General features: G+C 64.6%; 1 protein-coding gene across 1 annotated transcript in view; it reads right to left on the reverse strand.

Annotated features, from left to right (window-relative positions):
- The window catches only part of MEGF6 (multiple EGF like domains 6), a 99,178-nt gene that overhangs the window by 32,796 nt on the left and 47,267 nt on the right, over positions 1 to 19,115 (reverse strand). Inside the window, exon 4 of the mRNA XM_079724796.1 lies at positions 18,463 to 18,585. Coding sequence (XP_079580922.1) covers positions 18,463 to 18,585 — 123 coding nt within the window. The remainder of the gene's footprint in view (positions 1 to 18,462; positions 18,586 to 19,115) is intronic.

Here is a 19,115-nt window from a genome sequence, read left to right on the forward strand (position 1 = left end):
AGGCTGACGTCAGGAGGGACCCAACTGCCCGGGAGACACGGAGAGACAGAGGGAAGAGGCCGCTGCTCGGGCAGCACAGAACCGAGCGGCCCTGGGCACGGGGACACAAGCACACGCCTGGTCCTCAGCCGGTCCACACCTCTCAGACGCCAGCCTCACCAACAGAGCAGTCAGCTTCCCAGACCAGGAAAAGGGGAGACAGACACACAGACGTGCTCCGCTCCCGAGCATCTAAGAGCCGAGCATCTGGGGCACCTCTGGCAACAGAGGCCCTGACTGCTGACCGAGCCTCGCAGGGGAGGCCACGGTCAGCTCAACGTGTGGGTGGAAGATTCCACTCTGCATGGCTCCACTGGGAGGAAGTTTAGTGACTTCAGGGGCAGGTCTGCAGCTGTGTGGAAACCTGGCTGGTTCCCAGGGGCTGCGCGGAGCTGAGGTTCCTCTAATTCTGCTTAATAATCCCGAGGGTCCACGCTATTTGCTGCAACCCCACTGTCCAGCTCTCACCCGCCGTCCCCACGAAACCGCCCGCCTTCGAGGCTCCCGTCCTAAAGCCCCAGCCATCCGTGCACACCTTTGAAGGGTAGCGAGGGCGGCACGGCGGCCAGGCTCCTCCTGGAGGGTCCCCAGAGCCCGCCTGCCAGGCTGTGCTTCCCACGGACAGAAATCCTGACTCCAGTCCACGACCTGAGCACGTGCCTGGCCCTCCAGGAATGACCCAGACGAACCCAGGAGGCCAGGGCCTCTGGCCCATGCACAAGCCACACCCACCCTGGGGAGACCCCCAGAGTGCCCCCAAGTCCCGAGGCTGCCTCAGAGAGGAGATGAGACCAAGAGGACCCCTCCTTGGAACCACGGTGACCTGGGGGGGCTTCCTCGGAACGACACCAGGATGATTAGCAGGGGGAAGGTTGAAGGCAAAGGGTTAACGGCCCTCAACAGAGCCCCAAAGAGTCTTGGGGGACAAAGGGACCCAGGGCATGGCGGGAGGTCTCAGGACCCAGGGCCCTCCTGTGGGAGAGTCAGCTGGGTGATGTGGAGGACAGTAGGCAGACCCACACCGGCTGGGCACGGCAGGACGGGCCATCCGAGGGCGCTCAGAAAGGAGACCCCATCCCCTCTGAGCTCAGATCCCTCTCTCTGCGACCCCTTCAAGGGTCCTTGAAAAGTAAAGTGACCGCACGGAGCCCAGCACTGGGCGTACAGTAGGGGCTTAGCGAGGCTCGGGGGAAGAGGCGCCACGTGTGCCGTCTGAGGGGGCAGGTGGACGGACTGAGTCGCGGTGTGTCTCGAGTGGCCTCGCCGGGCAGGCAGGTAAAGCCGCGAGAGGACAGAGGGGCCGTCGTTCCCAGACGTGGCCCCAGAGGCAGGCGCGGAGCAGGCACACCAGAGGGGACGCTGGCTTCCAAACCGGCTCTCACTGGTCACCCCAGACACTGGCCTCAGAGAGCGGCTGACCGCAGAGGCACTGCACCCCCAAGCCCTCGGGCACCTGGCCGTGGGGCGAGCCCGCCCCGGGGGCTGTGTCCTTGAGCAGGACACGTGGGGAGCCCAGCAGCCTGGGGGCCACAAAGACACCAAACTGATGGACAGTCGGGAAAGCAGGTGGGGGGTTGGGCAGGGGCAGGCCGCCATCCTTAGGGCCCCTCCAGCAACAGCCCTGACCGCTGGGCCCTCTCCACAACCTCACCCATGTGACCACGCTCTTACCGTCCTCCTGCTGCGAGGACGGGACATTTAGACCCGAGAGGTGCTCCCAGGCTCTGCCTAAATCACACGGACCAGCCCCTCGGCACCCCAGGAGCCCTCCCCTCCCCCAAAGGGGCACCGACAGTGACAGGGACCGTGACCACCAGCAAGGCGGGAGGCCACGAGGCCCAGCCAGGGCTCCCCCCATCCACGCTTTGCTGTCAGCCTGTCTGAATATCTGGACCCAGCGGGGCAGCTGAAGGCTGAAGGATCTGAGGCCTCCCCCTTCACCTCCCTGCTCATGGGCGGGCAGGGCATTCGGGCAGACGCCCTCCTGCTGGGGTCCCTCCAGCTCTGAGATCGAGGCCCCTTCACAGAAATGACTTACACTCAGAAAGCAAGGCAGGACGGAGTTTCTGAAACCCTGCCGGCCCCACTCCCAAGGCGGGCCACGTGGTGGCAGAACAGAGCTGTTCTCAGCCACCTCCGATGACCCATAGCCGCTGACCCTGTGGCCGTGACTGTGGTCGTGCTGTGACCCGAGGAGCACAGGCTCAGCTCTTTGAGGGTGTGGGCAGCTGGATCATGGCCCCTCAAAGAGGACCACATGCTAATCCCTGGAACCTTACACAACAAAAGGGACTTTGCAGGTGAGATGGGAGATTATCATGGAGTATCCAGGTGGGTCCAACGTCATCACACGGGCCTTACAAATAAGAGACAGGAAGGAAGGAGGGCCCAATGCAATGGAATACTGCTCAGCCATAAAAAAAAATAAAATAATGCCATTTACAGCAACATGGATGGACCTAGAGATGATCATACTAAGTGAAGTAAGTCAGAGAAAAACAAATACCATATGATATCACTTATATGTCACTTATATGTAATAGAACTTATATGTTCTGTTACAAAACAGAAACAGACTCACAGACACAGAAAACAAATTTATGGTTACCAAAGGGGCAAGGAGGATAGAGATAAATTAGGAGTTTGGGATTAGCAGATACACGCTCCCATATAGAAAACAGATAAACAACAAGGACCTACTGTAAGAGCATGGGCAACTATATTCACTATCTTGTAATAACCTATAATGGAAAAGAATCTGAAAAATAATATATATACATGTATAACTGAATCACTTTGCTGTATACCTGAAACATCGTAAATCGACTATACTTCAATAATAAATAAAAGTATCTAAAACCACAAAAAAGAAAAAGATGCTGCACTGCTGGCTTTGAAGATGGAGGGTGGGGCCACAGCCAGGGATGCAGGCGCCTCTAGAAGCTGGAAGTGCAGGGAACAGAAGCTCCCCTGGAGCCTCCAGGAGGGACCAGCTCTGCCAGCACCTTCACGTTCACCCTTTTCAGACTTCTGACCTCCAGAACTGTAAGGTACCAGACCTGGGTGGTTTTAAGCCACCAGGTTGGGGTAATGTGTCCTAGCAGCCATGGGAAATGAACACAGAGTGAATAACCATCTTAGCAGTCTCTCCAGAGTCCCAGAGGCTCAGACCACCCAAGCTGGAAATCCAGGTTCCCAAAAGTCCGCTCTGCCCAGCCTGGCCTCCTGATGCCCGCGGTGAGGGCCACTGTGCTCTCTGAGGGGCTGGCAGAAGTCCCCTGGGTCCCGTGATGCAGGCCTGCCCTCACCACCATGCCGCGCTGCCTCTACCTGGTGACCCCGGCAGTGGGACCGCTGCCCTGAGACCCCGGCCGAGCATTGGCCCCTTGGACTCTGAAACTACAGCAGAAAACGTATGGTCATCTGGTCTCCTTGGAGACATCGGCCCTGCTCAGCCATCCTCTGGGCCAGTCTGTGCCGTTCTCCATGCCAGAGGGCACACGGACGGCTCTCCCGGACAGGACGGAGGGGGACTGGTCCCCAAGGTGGTGGGGGCACCCCCAGCTGAAAGGGAGCTTGGAGGCTGTCTCCAGAGAGTCAGGGGACGACACCCAGCCTGGGGTAAAGACGCTTCACCCCGTGCAGCTCCCACTGGCACCAGGGCACTGTCTGAGAGCCCAGGGCTCTGAAGCCTTGAGACTACCTCTGGGCTACAGTGCTCTGGCCGATGGGAGCAGGCAGGCCACGAGCAGGGCTATTTTAAAGAACAGCCAGGCCGGGGTTCAGCAGGACAGCCCCTGGGGTCTCACTGCTACCCTCAGCTAAGATGTGTGACTGGGGATTTGGCAGCCCGGTGACGAGGACTGTGTTACACGCTGGCACGCAGGGACACATCACTGTACAGACACAGGGGCAGCTCCCCTGGGAGCCCGCTGGACTTTTGGTGTCTGCTGAGCTGGGCGATGGTGACAGTGCCTCAGGGAGCCCATCATGACACTGCTGGGAACCCAGGAGCATGCAGCCTCTGCGGAGACCACCCCAAGTAAGTCCCTTCTGAAATCTCAGCCACACTTACAGGAAAATCTAAGCTCCCTGGGATCCTGCCAGAAAGCACCACTAGGTGGTTACCAGTTCGGAGTCCTGCTTTCCCCCAAACGTGCCTGCAGGGTCCTCACCCCGGAGAGCGCATCCCATTATCCGCAGGCCCTTCTCCCGGTCCCTCCACAAGCCCAAGCAGTTCTCAGAACAGAGTGGGCGCCCCCAGCTCCCAAAGCCCAGCGCTGCCCAGCCCCACCCAGCACCAGGCCCTTGGATGTCACACAGTTTCACAGCATTTAATGCCACCAGTGGTGGAGTGACAGTGTTGCTTTGCCTGAGCCACCCAGTGGGAGGACTGCTTCCCCTGTGGGGATGGGGTCTGGGCCCCCGCTGGCCAACTGACAAAGCTAGGGGAAGCAGGGGTCTTTGTCCAGCCCTGCAGCTCAGTGACCTGTGTGTCCTCTGGCAGAGGGCGGCACAGACCGGCCCAGAGGACAGCTGAGCAGGGCTGACATCTCCAAGGAGACCAGATGCCCCGTATAGAGCCACGCTCAGGAGCCAGTGAGGGCCTGGAGGGGAGCCCAATCCTGGCCCCGCTTTTCTTTAAAAGAGCCCCGCTCTGGACCTGCCTGTTCCTGCTGGCCAGATGGCTCTGGCCCAGGTACAGTTCTGAGGCTTCAGAGCCCCGGCGCAGGTGGCAGGTGTGGTGGCCAGGCCTCAGGCTGCACGGGGAGATGCAGCCTTGCCCCAAGCTGGGTGTCCTCCAGAGCATCCCAAGTGATGCCTCACTGCACACCACACCCCACCTCGCATCTGAGGTTGCCAGACTCCACACTCCATGGATCCCATGGACACTCCTAGGAGCTCCCTGCAGGAGGCTGGCCCAGCATGGGTACCAGATCTGAACTGCAGGGAGAGGCAGGACGGACCCAGGACAGGGGTGCAGCCGCTTCCCGTGGGCTGCTGGGGTCCTCCCAGCTGACTCTGCAGCCCACTGGGCTGATCATGCTCCCAAGCCTTGGGGTGAGGTGACAGGACATCACCTGCCACACCCACACACACTCCCCCAAGGGGCCTAGGCTCTGGGCGCCCTGGAAAGGGAAACCCAAGGGCCTCTCTCCTGAGCCTACCCTACTCTCCTGCTTAACCCCCAGAGCTGCCAGCGCCGTGGGGGAGTGCAGCCCCTGTGCCCACCAGCAAAAGCAGGGAGATGTTTCTCCTCCCTCTGGTCAAGAGACCGATCTGCTGTCAGCTGCCCCCGCAGCCAGGCCAGAGAGGGGACAGGAATGTCGGAAGACTCGGGACACAGGGGGCCCTGTCCCAGCCCCGTTCCCTCCAGCCGCGCTGTCAGCCGCCCCGGGGCGTAAACTTTAAAGAGGAAACAAAAGCAGCGCCCTAGGATCAGAGCCGGTCCCGCCCGCCCGCGCAGCGCCCGCCGCGCCCACCTGGCCTCCGGTCAGCTGTGCTCACGGGGTAGCCGGCCTGGCCCAGGTGGCACGGGTAGCAGCCCCTCCACAGGTAGCGGTAGTGCGTGCCCGCGACGTGCGCCAGGCCCCCCAGCAGCCCGAGGCACCAGAGCGCCGCCAGCCCGCCGCGGCCCCGGGGCGCCTCCATGGCCAGTCCGCTCCCTCGCGGCTCCGGACGGCACACGCCCCCTGCTCTCTGCTCGCCGCTCCGCTCCGCTCCGCGGGCGCCTCTGGTGCCGCTGGAGCCGCTGTGGGCCGGCGCGCCCCGCCCCTCGCTCGCCTTTCTGTTCCCCGCTTTCCCTCCGCCCCCCGCCCCTCGCAGGTAAAGGCCAAATCCCCGCTGCCGCCAGGCCCCGCCCTGCTCCCGCCCCACGGGCTTCGCCGGTCCCCCCCGCCCCACGCATTCCTACGCGCTGGCTCACGCACCCGGACACACACCCTGACCCATCCACAAGCGCACGCAGCCCCACGTGGACACGCAGACACGTGCACTGGCAGACCCATGTGTGCAACATGCACACAAGACACACAGAAGCCTGCACAGACGTGCACAGGCACATACATGCACACAGGCGCTCGCACGGACCGGGTCCCGGCAGCAACACGTGAAAGAACCCAAAGCACAGATGGAGGCCACCCTGGCAAGGCCCGGGGCTCTGCAGAGGCGGCGTGATGGGGTTGAGCTCCGCAAAGTTTGGGGAGAGTGGGGCGCGGAGGCACTTTGAGGCCACACAACCGTAGTGGAAACCCTGGGGGTGAAGACTCCTGCAGCCCCCAAGCCCAGTGTCCAGCACCTGGCACTGCCATGCCCTCCACTGGACCAGGGTCGGTACCAGAGGGAGCCTGGGCAGGGGGACCACTGCACCCCTACGGCAGGGGAGGGCCTGAGCCCCAGGTGTCAGGTTGCACCAGAGCCCTGGACCCCTCTTTGCTCAGGGGCACAGCCCGAGGTCCCAGATGTGTCTGAAGCAGCCCTGCCCAAGTTTGCTGGGGTCACAGCGGCTGTGCATCCGAGCGACCTGTGCATTCGGGCCTGATGGGAGCTTGGCCCCCAGCTCCTCATCTCGGGCAGCCCTGTGCTGACCCCCGATGGCTCACCCATGGCACCCCGCCTAACCCAGCCCTCCATCTCCCCAGACAGTGTTAGCCATCATTCTGCGCAGCCCACCTGTGGGCAGGGTTCACAGTGGCGACATCGAGCTCACGGGAGAGAGGCACCATCTCTCCTTGTCGGGTCCCGTCTGCAGCCCAGAAGCAGCTCATCCCCCACCCACCAGATGCCCGGCAGTGCAGAAATGGGCCTGCCTGCCTGCCTGCCCAGGCCTCCTGGGTGAGCTTCTCTCCTGCCCTCCCTCTGGGCAGCACCGCAGCCCGTGGGCCCCAGACTGTCACCCAGGGGAGCCTCCATAAATCCCCCTGATAGACACACTGCTGGGTGGCCGTTTGAGCTGTGCCTTCCACGCAGGCCAGCACTGTTTACATTGCAATGTGCATCTCAGTCGCTTGCCAACGATGCTAACAGAAACATGCCTGTGCAGCCACCAGCCAGGCTGCAGGGGGCAGGGGGCGTGGAGACAAGCCCTGTCCCTCAGGGAAGTGCAGAGGGACACCAGAGGGAAACACTGACTCAGAGATCACCCTCACCAACGGACAACAGGGCCTGGGCTCCCACGTCAGCACCCGCCCTGGGGGACAGTCTCCCTGAAGTGGCCCCTTGAGGTGTGGGCTGAGAGTAAAACACCGCTTTCTTGGTATGAATATGAAAAGGTGAACTAGCTCCCTAATCATTTTTATGGCTCTCGTGTGTAGCTCCACTTTTCTTTCTATGGGACAAGGCAGGTCAACCCCTTGCCCAGCCCCAGCTCTACTAGTAAGGGGCGGGCGGTGCTGTGTGGCCTCGACAGAGCCAGGAACTGCTCTGTGCCTAAGTCTGTAACGCAGGGTGGTCAGCACAGACCTGCTTTATATGGGGACTGTGAGACAGCGAGGAAAGCGCTTCACTGGGAGTCACTAAGAGTCGGCATGCCGGACCCCCTGCCAGGCCCTACGCCCAGGCAGACACCCCCAGGCCGAGCAGCGGGACCCACGGCAATGTCCAGAGCAGAGTCGCAGGGCCAGTGTGCTGGAACCCTGCTCCGTGGCAGATGCAGCCAGGCTGGCCTGGGAAGGGTCAAGGGACCCAAGGACTGTCCCTCTCCCTCAAGAGCCACCACCCTGGTACCCCTCGACCCTCCCCAACCCGAGCACCCACATGCCGGCCGGGGATCACTCCTCTGGCCTCTCGTCCCAGCCCGGGGAAGCCACCACCCTATTATACCCACCTGGACTCCAACTCACATCCTGGCCTGAGCTGGGGGGGAAAAGGGGGTCATGCACTGCCTCAGCCTTCCTGGGGCAGGGACGGGCTGCTTCAGACCCCGCCTCCAGCACACGGCAAGGGGGCACGGGCTGGAGAAGAGCAGATCGGTCTGGGGGCAGCAGACGTGGGTCCCAGCCCACCGAAGAGCTGGATGACACAGACAAGTCCCAGGCCCCCACTGGATCTCAGTATCCTCATCTGTACAGTGGGCAGGGGGCCGGAGGAGACCAGCTCAGGGGCCCGTGGGCCTGCAGCTGTGCAATACACATGACACGGGGAGGAAAAACGGGGCCAGGTATGTCCCCTGCCGTGTGTCCACAGGGGCCAGGAAGGAGGAAATCGGCCAGTAAAAAAGCCAGTTGAGGGACTTCCCTGGCAGTCCAGCGGTTAAGACTCCGCGCTTCCACTGCAGGGGACACGGGTTCAATCCCTGGTCGGGGAACTAAGATCCCACATGCCGCGCAGCGCACCCCCCCAAAAAAAGCCAGTTGAGTGTCCAGGGGCAGCTCCTGAAGCACAAGGAGTCTTCTCAGATGCTTCGCCACCTCAAATCTGGGTAAAGAAAACTGACTTTTCTGCCCTGGAAGACGTCAAGGGCTACGTGAGTCCTGGGGTGTGCCCTCAGCACCCTTCCTCACGCACCGACCGGCCAGCAGGGGGCTGCCGCTGGCCCTCCCGCCTCCTTCCTCCTCTCCCGCTGGGCACGCCCCGCCCACCTCTCCTTTGTGTCCCTCCCAGACACGCCTGTAATTAAACCCTCTTTCTGCCCAGAAGGGAACCCACCAGCCAGGCGTCCTCCTCTGGCATCCCTGGGCCCTGCCCTTGGCACACTGGGGCCTGGACGTTCTCGTACAGTCCTTTTGCAGAGGAGAAATGACCTGCCCAAGGTCACGCAGGACAGGGGGCCACCGACGGGGCCCAGGTCTGACCTAAATCCTGTCCGCGTTGTGCACCCTCCTCCAGGCTCCTGGAGACATGGCCTCAGCAGGTGCCCTGTGGCTCCCTGTTGGGAGGCAGTGGGTTCTGAGCGGCGGGGGGCAGAGGCCGAGCAGGAGGAGGTGCACCTGAGTCATCGGGCCACCACGGGGTTTCTCCTGCTCTTCCACTGCCCCTCGCCACAGGGGCCCCGGACTGCCAGCCAAAACCCAGTGCTGGGCTCCTCCAGGCCAGGCCACCAAAGGGCTCCCAGCATCAGAGCTGGACCCTGGGCAAAGCGTTTCTAGGGGGTACTGGCTCCAGATCCCGGCTCTTCCACCCGTCTCTGGGCGGCCTGGCCCACCCAGAGCCCCAGCTTCCACAGCAGCCGAGATGCCCACCCTTCCTCCCGCCTGCGAACGGTGAGCTCCTATGCATCTGTCGAGGGCCAACTCAGAGGTGCCCGTCTCTGCAAAGCTCCCCAGCCTGCTCACTCCCAGCACCGGCCTCCGCCGCCTCTGTGCTCCCCCCGCTGCCGGCCCATCCCTCCTTCACACTTCAGCCTTCACTCACTCCCTCACCCCCTCCCTTCATTCCATGAGGACCTGTGTGACCACTCTGGGCAGGACATGGTTCTGAGAAACAGTGATGTCTCCCCACCCAGCTGAGAGCTACATTCAGGTCTCCAGAGCCCAAGACAGCTCGTGATATGGATGAGCGTGGGCAGTACCTCCCTTAAGGACCGGGGGTGGGGAGATGGCTTCGGGCCTCCATCCCCACTAGGCTGGGCGTGGGGACTCTGGCACAGCCGTGATGGCAGCAGGCCACCAAGCGCAGAATGCCACCAGCAGCTCAGAGCCTCCTCGGTGTCACCGAGCACATCCAGGCCCGCGGCTGTGGTCTGGAAGCTGTTTGGGAAATGCTTTCCGGATGCGGAGACTTGGGCTGGGTGTCTCTGCCCGGTGGAATGTCTGTGTCAGCAGAAGGGGCTGACCCTCCACCCGCCGGGCCGGCTCCAGCTTTCCTCTCCAAGCTGGGTGGCCACCGAGCTCCTTTGCCAGGGCCCTGGCTGGGGCGAGGGCCCCCTGCGGCCCCCCCTACAATGCCACGGCTCCCCCTCAGTGCTGGGCCCATCCCACCAGAGCCCCGTGACCCTGGGGCTTTAGGGGCAGAACTGCCGTGTTCCTGGGGCTGGCAGGAAGCAGGACAAGACCAAGCTGCCTCCCCTCCCCGATCTGTGTGGTATCTGTCCCTTGGTGCTCACGGACACTTCCTCTGTGAAGCCCTCCGCCTCACCCTGCCACACGGTTAGGGAACCTGACCGCATGCTGTCAATCTGCTGAGAGGGAGGTGGTGCCCGTGCAGACTGCCTCGGCCTCTGGATGCAGAGTGGGCGCTGGGGGAGCTTGGCTGGGCCTGGGAGCTTGAGATGCCTGCAGGGGCCGGGGGGCTGCCTCATGTCTCCCACCAGGTTCCTAGGGGTCAAGGCGTGGGACAAGGAGGCCCTCCAGCGGGACAGGAGGAGACCAAGCCTGGGTGCCCTGCCCAGCCCGAGGGGGAACCCTGGCCCTTCCCGTGTGGCTGGGGGACAGGGCACTCCCGGGTTCCAGCTTCTCAGGAGGAACTAAGGCTTCTGAAGGCAGGCGGGGGTGCGAGAGAGAGAGGAGTGAGTCTCAGAGAAGCCCCCAGAGGTCACCGCCATGACCCCCCGTGCCCTGGTGTCGAGGGTGACGGTCTACGGGCACAACAGATGCCGGGTGGGGTAGCAGTTGCTGGCCACCTGCTGACCACCCGCAGTAGCCTCTGCGCCAGGCACTTCCCGGGGCTGGGGCAGGACTGGGCCCGCTCACACGTGGACAGGAGGACCCGGAAGGAGGTCGTGCAAGCTTGCGGACGGGCGGGGGGGTGGGCTGCAGGCCTGGGCTTGGCCTCCACCTGAAGTCGGGTGTCACGTGACTGCTTCGGGGCTGGGGGGCAGAGGCTGGTTCGAGGACCCTGACGGCCGAGAAAGCAGCGTGGGAGTCAGCAGGTGGCTGCTAGGAGCACAGGGGCCGTGAGCAGGACTGGCCAGCAATCAGACGGCCCCCACCGGGCCCCAGCTGCAGGTCCAGGAAGGTGCTGGGAGGAGGCCTCTCTTTCAGGCTTCTCTTCAATCTGCCTCTCAGCCCAAAAGCCCTCCTCGCCATCTCCCGCCCCCACCCCAACCCCGGGGACAAACGTCCCTCCTGGCTGCTTCCACCCTGGACGTCCAGAGCCCAGCCCAGACCAGGAGGTCAGTTTTCAGCCTGGGGTCCACCCTGCCCCCACGCAGGCCCAGGAGAACTGCCCCCAAATGTCCCTCCCACCCTGTCCCAGGGCCGCCGCCGCAGCGCTATTTCAGCAGCAGAGGCCAGGCCTGGTCTCCAGCCGTCCCAGCATCAGCCTCAGAGCGAGCCCATTACCCGCCTGGGCCCTCACCTGAGCCGAGGGAAGGAAAATGAAAACCAAGGTTGTTTCCAAGAGCCCAGCTGCCATTCCTGCCTGCAGCTGCCCCGGGCCGGGGCCAGGCCCCCTCCTCTCTCACACACGGGCCCCCGGAGAGCCCAGGATGGAGCAGCCGCCGTCACACATGCTCTCCTCCAGAGACCAGACGGCTGGGGGGCGTCCAGACCCTGCCCTGCACCAGGGAACCCAAGGCCTGGGCTACCCCCGGGGAGGACACGGAGCCGCACCAGAGGCCCCCTGCACACGTGTGCACGTGTGTGCGTGCATGACAAGCCCCTCTCTGCAGCCTCCACTCACTCCCCTGGGCCGTGTGAAGGCCAGGGTGAGGCCGGGTCCAGCCCCGGGGGGTGCCTGAGCCCTGGAATGCTGACACAACCCTGCCACGGGCACGGCCCCCGAGGCCTGGCTCTCCCTGGGGACATCCGAGCTTCCTGGGAGCAGTGAGCGCAGAAGGGGCACACGGACAGCCCGGAGCTCGTGCTGTACTCAGTGGAGGGGAGATGGTGAAGGCAGAGTGATGGGGAGGCTTCCTGGAGGAGGTGAGCCTGAGCCGGCCTTCGGACAGGTGGGGGTGGGGCGTGGTGTGAAGACGGACTTGGAGGATTTGGCGGGCAGGCGCAGGGTTGCTGGTGCAGAGGCAGGAGAGGCCCAAGAGGGGCAAGTGCCAGGCGAGGAGTGTGGCCAAAGCTTGTGCCTGGGCCTGGCCCACAGCAGACGCCCAGCCGGCCTGAACAAAGCAGCACATCGACGGCCCACTGCCAGCCACCCACACAGCCTGCTGGGCCCCCTTGGCCACTCCTCCTGCTGTCCTCGCTCACCCAAAGGCCAGACCTGTTCACAGAACACTGGGGTCATGGAGGCGGCAGCCAGGTCCGGCTGGGTACCCGGGGCCAGACAGCCGCCTCCCAAGGTGCCCAGGATGCAGCTGGCAGGGCTCCTGTGGCCTCTCCTGTCTCTGAGGCCCTGATGGTGTCTGTAAGTCCTCAAGGCCACCAGCCACACAAACGGAGCTCCGACGTGGCCACCGTGCACGTAGAGTGCAGGAGCAGTTTCTAAGCCACAGGACCTCCAGTCCCTGCCCTGAGCTCCCACACCTCCCCCAAGGCCTTTACACAGGTCTCATCGTACAGGCATCTCACGGGATCTTTTCAACTGTTTCCTCTCTAGGCAGAAGGAAAACTCTCCCCTCTGCATTCTGGCGCGGCTCCCACCCCACCCAAGAGCTGCTCCGGCCAGACCCCGGGGAACGGGGCGCGATGGGATTTGACCATGGGATCTGGGGGGTTGGCTGAGGGCTCCGTGGGGTCAGGAGCCCAGCCGCCCATCGGGGTCGGGAGCAGCGAGGGGATGAGAGGATGGGGGTGGGAGGCTGGAGAAGATACTGGGCGTGGTGGGGAAGGTGAAGCCTCATTACCGTTGGGAGGGACAGAGATAAGACGCCGCAAGAGACACAGGCAGCAGGAGAATCCAATTTGGATGGAAGAGGCCTGCGGGGACCAGTGGTGACAGACGAGAACTCTCCCACCTACCTGCCAGGCGGGCAGGCGACGAGGGGCCCAACCCACCCCGCCAGCCTGCGAGCCCCTCTCCAGCCCGGCCAAGGAGGGGCTGCTTCTACTCTCCAGAGCCACACAGACAGCGGAAGGGTCTGCCTTCCTGAGGCCACGGGCCCCAGCGAGTTCCGAGTCACCCCTTATGGCCCCCGCCGCTCAGCTGCAGTCCCTGGACCACTGGGAAGCAAAGCTGGGACCCCTGCGATTCAGGAGGAAAGTGGCTGCCTGGAGCCTCCGTTTCCCTGGCCCAGGAGCTCTGGCCTCCAGGATGGGGGCAAGATCCAGCCTGACTCCTCTGCTGGGTCCCCTCCGTCTTCTCTGCCTAGGGCTCGTCCTCCCCATGGCTGCTGCCCCAGCCACAGGGTTCCCGGTGTGTCGAGATTCACCATTAGGACGTGTCTGCTTCCTCTCACTGAGCCCCAAGTCTGAGGACTGTAGCCTCCGAGGGTCACACCTGGACTAGGTCAAGGCTCAGGAACGAGAAGCCGGCCTCGCCGCCCCTGAGTCCAGTCCTGCAGGCCCCATGGGCGTCCAGATGGTAGCCACTCAGATGCCTGCAGGCTGCACATCCTGGGGTCTCCTCCCAGGAAACTGTCCAGGGCCAGGGTCCAGGCAGGCCCTCAAGGGGCAGGCCTCCTGTCTTTCCGTCCCTGGCTGGCTCTCACTGCTGACTTTGTGGGCTGTTGTCTTTCCTGCCTTGGCCTTCACCAAAAATGAACCTGCCAGAATCTGCTCACTAGAGGGATGAACTAGCCAGAGTCGGGAAATAAAAGCTTTTAACTCAGCACCTCTGACAGAGGAGGCCTCTGGCACAGACACCCTGTCGGAAATGGTGCCATCCTGCCTGGAGAGATCGCAGCCCGGGGCCAGGCTTCCTCACTCGTGTCCGGAGCACAGCCAGCCAGACGATCCGGCCCAGGGAAGGCCCAGATTCCAGCCCTCACAGGAATGAGGCCAGGGCTTTGAAGGCCCAAGTTCACTCATGCCGGGATCCACGGTCCACAGGTGCACGACAAGCCCACCGGGCCACATCACCGGCCTCAGTCTCTGCATCTGCAAGGGCAGGTCGCTCAATAGATACTTGCTGGATGCCCCCCCTGTGCCTGCACTGCTGGTGCTGGCCGTGCGGACTGAGCAGGTAGCTCGCTCCAGCCCCCGAATGCTGGCAGGCGACCCCTAGACAGGGCCTGAGCGCTGGCCTCGGCGGGGCCTGGGGCCAGGGGGCCCACGACCTCGCTCTGGGTTTCATCCCTCCCCACTGCCACCCCCTAGCTGTGTGACGCTGAACGCACCCCTGCACCTCTCTGGGCCTCCCGCTCCTCGTTATAAGATGGGGGCTCTGGGGGCAGCGTGAGTGCTGAGCAGCCCAGTACACGCATGGCGGCTGCAGCCAGAGCCTGGCGCGGAGTGTGGGCTGGAGCAGCCCGGGCGGCCTTCTTGACCTCTGCACGAGGGTCCTGCCACCCTTCCCGCTCTCCTGACTTGGGGAAGCTGGGTTACCCGGGAAGTGCAAGAGTCCTCCTGGCACTAAAGGCTCCCGAAACTCCCCATTTAGGAGGTCTTGCCGTCGGGGGCGGGGACCAAGTGTAGCCACAGCAGGGGGGTCAGAGAAAGCCCACCAGGAAGGGCCAGGGCGTCACTTCCCCCGTTCCTGCCTCTCCCTCGGGGACGGTGAGAGAACCCTCGTCGGGTTGGGACGCCGCTCGGCTGCTTTCCCACCCGGACCCCGACGGGACAAGTTCCACGGCAACGGCCGAGTCAGGCGGGGTGGGGGGCACGGCCTGCGCCATCCTGAGCACAGGGGCCTTAGAGCAGCCCCTTTCGCCCTCGAGAAGGGTCAGTCCCACGGCGGGGGCCGCACAGACGTCAATGCCGGGCCCCCAGGGGCTGGGGGGCAGGGACGCCCCCACTGTCTCGAAGCCTCGATCCCCCTGTTAACGACCCCAGCTCTGTCCTGGCTGCTCCACAGCCAGGGAGGAGCTGGGCGTCAGGGGGGAACAAGCCGGGCGCCCAGGCAGGAGCCAGCCGCTTTCATGTTGGGCTGAGGACTCCCACCCGACAAAGGCTGCTCCCTGCCCAGCAACCCCCCCGCCCCGCTTTCCAGGCCCCTCCTTTTCTCCTGGAGCGGGGGGTGGGGGGGCAGGCAACAGGGGTGGGAAGGGTGGAACGGCCTCAGGCATAATTCCACCCCCAGCACCATGGGAAGGCCGGCCCTCAGGCCTGGACCCAGGAGGCCCCACTCCAAGCCTCGAGTCTCACCTACAGAGACGCCCTGATTTTCTCCAACCGGTGGGATTAATTTCCCTCTCAGAATGGCACCAAAAACGTTCTCCCCATTCCAATGTCACTGTGGTCATCAGGCCACACGATCCGGCCCGATGGAAGGACTGGACCCACCTCACAGATGGACTAAGCATCCACCTAGCCAGCAGTGGGGGGAGAAAGCGAGGAGAGGGAACTGGGAGGGCCTTGGGGTGGGCGGAGACCTGCCAGGGTGCCCCCCCAGGCCTGAAGGGGGTCTTGGTCTCCCCCAGATCTCCAGGCTCATCCCTGCAGACCTTGGTCAAGAGAAGGCAGGGAGGCTGGGGAGGAGGGCACGTGGCCCGAGGCCAGGGTGGGGAGGGCTTCAGCTCAGGTTGGGCCCCCCTGAAGCCAGCCTGGGGAGCGGGAAGCCTGCCACGGGCGCTGGGCCATGGGCCTCAAGGCATTTCCCCCGCGTCCCCTCAGGTGCCCTAAGGGGCAAGGGCATTATAAGTACCACTTTCCAGAGGAAGAGGCTGAGGTTCAGAGCCGCCCAAGGCGCTGAGCTGAGGCTCATCCTGGGCCTCGCTGACGCCAGAGTCAGACCCTGGCGTGACCTCCCCAGAGCAGCTGGCATGGAAAGCTGGGTGGTCCTGGACGGGAGCTCTACGGTGGAGCCCACGTTTCTCCCCAGGGCCCGCCACCTCCATAAACCACAGGCCTGAGCCCACCTGCCCTCGGGTCTGGGGGGAGGGCTGGCACCTGTCAAAGGCCACGCCCTACCGGGGTGGCCGGGGGAGCAGCAGCAGGCATGCGGCCTCACCTGGCTGATGTGTCCGCCCCCAGGCACCTGACCCCCCAGCAGAGGGGGGCACGGCCCTCCAGAACATGACAGACACACGGCCTGGTGACTCTCCCCGGGTCGGGGGCCAAGGCGCCCTCCGGCCAGGCCCCCGTGCCAGCGGTCAGAGTCTTATCGCGGCGAGTCATCACTGGAGCGGTTTCTGGGCTCACCCCACCGGCGCCCGCGTGTGAGCGGCAGAGCCGTCGTGTCCTCTGCGGTAACATCTTGATTTCCTGTCAGCTCTGCTTGCGCTAGGCCCTCCGGCCACCGCCAGAGCCCCACTCACTCGCCGGAGCTGCGATTTCAGGGGCGGCAGGGCTGGCAGGGGGACAGAGGAAACAGCAGGCGCTTGGCTCTCAGCAGAGCCCTCTCGGCCACGCGATGACTCGGAGCCCCAGCCATCCCAAACACGCAGAGCCAGGGTCAGCAAGCTCCCGGGGGGCCAGGGCCGGGGAGGGGCCGGGAGGGAGGAAAGGGCAGGCACGGCGGGGTGCAGGGTCTGGGCCAATCCCTCCTGCCTGGCCCCCTCCGTGGTCGTATCGCTGGTACCCCTGCCTTCAGCCAACAGCCAGCTGGCAACCACCTTGCCTGTCCTTGGGACCCTCTGGATTAAGGGATTCCAAAGCCTCCCAAGGAACGCCATCAGGGCCATGCCTGCTGACCCTCCGCTGTAGGCAAGTTGTGGACTTGTGTTCCAGGACCGCTTCTGGCCTCTGGGCCCCAGGTCAGGACTGGGAGCCCAGAGTACAAGTCAGAAGACGCCCAGCCCAGGGGCAGCCCCAGCATGCCCCCCCAGGGCCTGGCGTGAGCCCTGGACCTGGGAGACCCAGGGCCTCCCAGGCACCAACAAGGGGCTGGGTTGCCCAGCCGCAGGTTCTGGGGGCTGAGGACCAGAAGGGGCAGGGAACGGGAAACCCAAAACCCAGCCCCAATCTGGAGGCCACTGGGCTGGGGACACCTCACGGCAGGGACGCCGGATGCAGAAGAAGAGGCTCAGAGAGGCCGCGAGGGCAGCAGCGTGCCAGCCCCAGACGTGGGTGGGGAACGGGACCCTCCACGGGCACCTCCCGTGGCTCGAAGGCCAGGAGACCTCCATGCAGGAGCACGTGTCTTGTGTGCGGGCATCCCTGGGGCTCGCAGAGGTGGGGAGGCTGGGGGCAGGTAAGGGGGCCTGAGGCCCATGGGGGGCCTGCCCTGGGCCTGGCAAGTTCAAGGCCACTGATTCCTTCCCGACACCAGTGCAGCCACCCCCACTTTAGGGGGCGCTCACAGGAGAGCGGACACAGGTCTGGGGAGGGATACTCCTCCCCCCAGCTGCACCTGCACTGGTGTGCCCTGGGGCGGGGCTGCGGGCCTTGGTGAGTTCTGTCACCTACTTCCCAGGGGCTCATTTCATGGAAGGGGAAACCAAAGCCAACAGCAGGACTGGGTGGGGGACGTTGTCGTCTGGCTCCTGCTCGGCCGCCTCCCCAGAGGCACAGGGTCCCCAGGTCCCGGGCTGTGAGCCACAGTCACTGCCGCCTCTCCGCTGCACTCGCCCCCTCCCCCAGCCTCGCCGCTGACAAAAACATGCCAGGAGCGAGCCCCGTTCGCAGACCATCTCGGCCAGGGCCGGCTCCCCCGGTGCCCAGACCCCCGGTCCAGGGGCTGTCCACCCACCGCTGCCCCCAGCCTGAGGAATGGCTCACAGCTGGCCTCTGGCAAAGCTGGAGACAGTGTTCTGAGATGACCGCAGCTCTCTGATGCTATTCTGGGGAGGCAGTGCAGATGCCCGCCGGCTCACAGCCCCTGTGCTCTCAGGAGGGCCAAGCTGCCCACCCAGTCCTGGGGCCGGGGGCCAGGCAGGGGCGGCGCAGGTGCAGGAGGGTGCGGGAGATGCGGGGAGCGGCGTGAGCCCCCGCACCGCCTCCCCCGCCTCCTCCCGCCTCAGCGCTAACCTGTTCCCCTCTCTCCTCTGCAGGAATTTTCCTGTGTCTGTTCTTGATTTTGCTGACAGCCTGCCAGCGGTGGTACACGCCCAGAGCCGAGGACCTCAGCCAGCCCTTGGCAGGGCAGGGTGTCCCCGGAGTCCCGGGGAGCCCGGCCACACAGCCCGCCCTCCGTCCCTCACGGGGGGCCCTGCAGCTGCACGCAAGTCAGCTGGCCGCCCCCCACCCCCCGCCGCCAGCGGCATCTTCCCCGGGCAGAGCAACCTCCCTCTCCCTGCACGGCCCCCAGGTGCTCTCCACCCACGTCAGGCTCTCTGACTCCCCCAAGGCTAGTTTCAGGAGCAACGTGTGGACTCCCCAGAGGTGTGGGGAGAGGTCGGGCGGGACGGGACCCCAAGGAGCTGGGCGTCACCACCCAGGACCCCGAGTGGCCCTCCTCGAGCAGCCCAGGGTGGGGGGCAGGCGGCCCCAGGGGCCGGCCAGGGCAGGGGCACTGAGACCCAGGCCAGGCAGTGGCAGCGGGCCGGCTGGGGCAGCAGGGGCGCTGAGACCCAGGCCAGGCAGTGGCAGCGGGCTGGGGGGGGCACAGACCTACCTTGGCAGGACTTGCCATCTCCCTGCAGCTGGTGGCCGGCGGGGCAGCGGCAGTAGAAGCCACCCAGGGCGTTGCGACATTGGCCCTCACAGCCCCCATTGCCGGTGGCACACTCGTTCACGTCTGCGAGGGGGGAGACACGAGTGAGCCCGGCGCGGGGCCAGGCGAAGCTCAGGACTCCCACGACACAGGATGGCACGGCCCGGCAGAGACGGGCCACCCTCACCCCCCAGACAGGTCCCACGTGTCCATCGGCCTGTCCACAGCAGGGGAGCTGTGCTCCAACCAGGTCCTCCCCGCACCCAGGACCAGCAGCCCGGCCTAAGGCATTCCAGTGCGGTTTGGCAGGAATGCCCCGCGGGGACAGCTCGGCACAGGAGTGGGCCCCGCTCCCCAAGGAGCCGAGTTCCCCCGAGAATGGCCTCTGCGTGTGTTCCCATCCAGCTGCCGGTTTGCTGGGGAAACCAGGCCCCCCCAGCACTGAGGCCAGAGGAGTCCCCACTGTCACCCTCACAGCTGTCCCCAGACCTGGTACAGCCCCACCCCTCACCCCCGGGCCCAGATCTCCCCCCACTCTCTGGTCTGTTGGGATCGTGTGGCACACGAGCCAGGCCTGGACAGGGCGCTGGGCTCTGGCGTGCGGGGCGGAGCAG

The sequence above is a fragment of the Hyperoodon ampullatus genome (assembly GCF_949752795.1).
Source record: "Hyperoodon ampullatus genome assembly, chromosome: 2".
Classification (NCBI taxonomy): Eukaryota; Metazoa; Chordata; class Mammalia; order Artiodactyla; family Ziphiidae; genus Hyperoodon; species Hyperoodon ampullatus.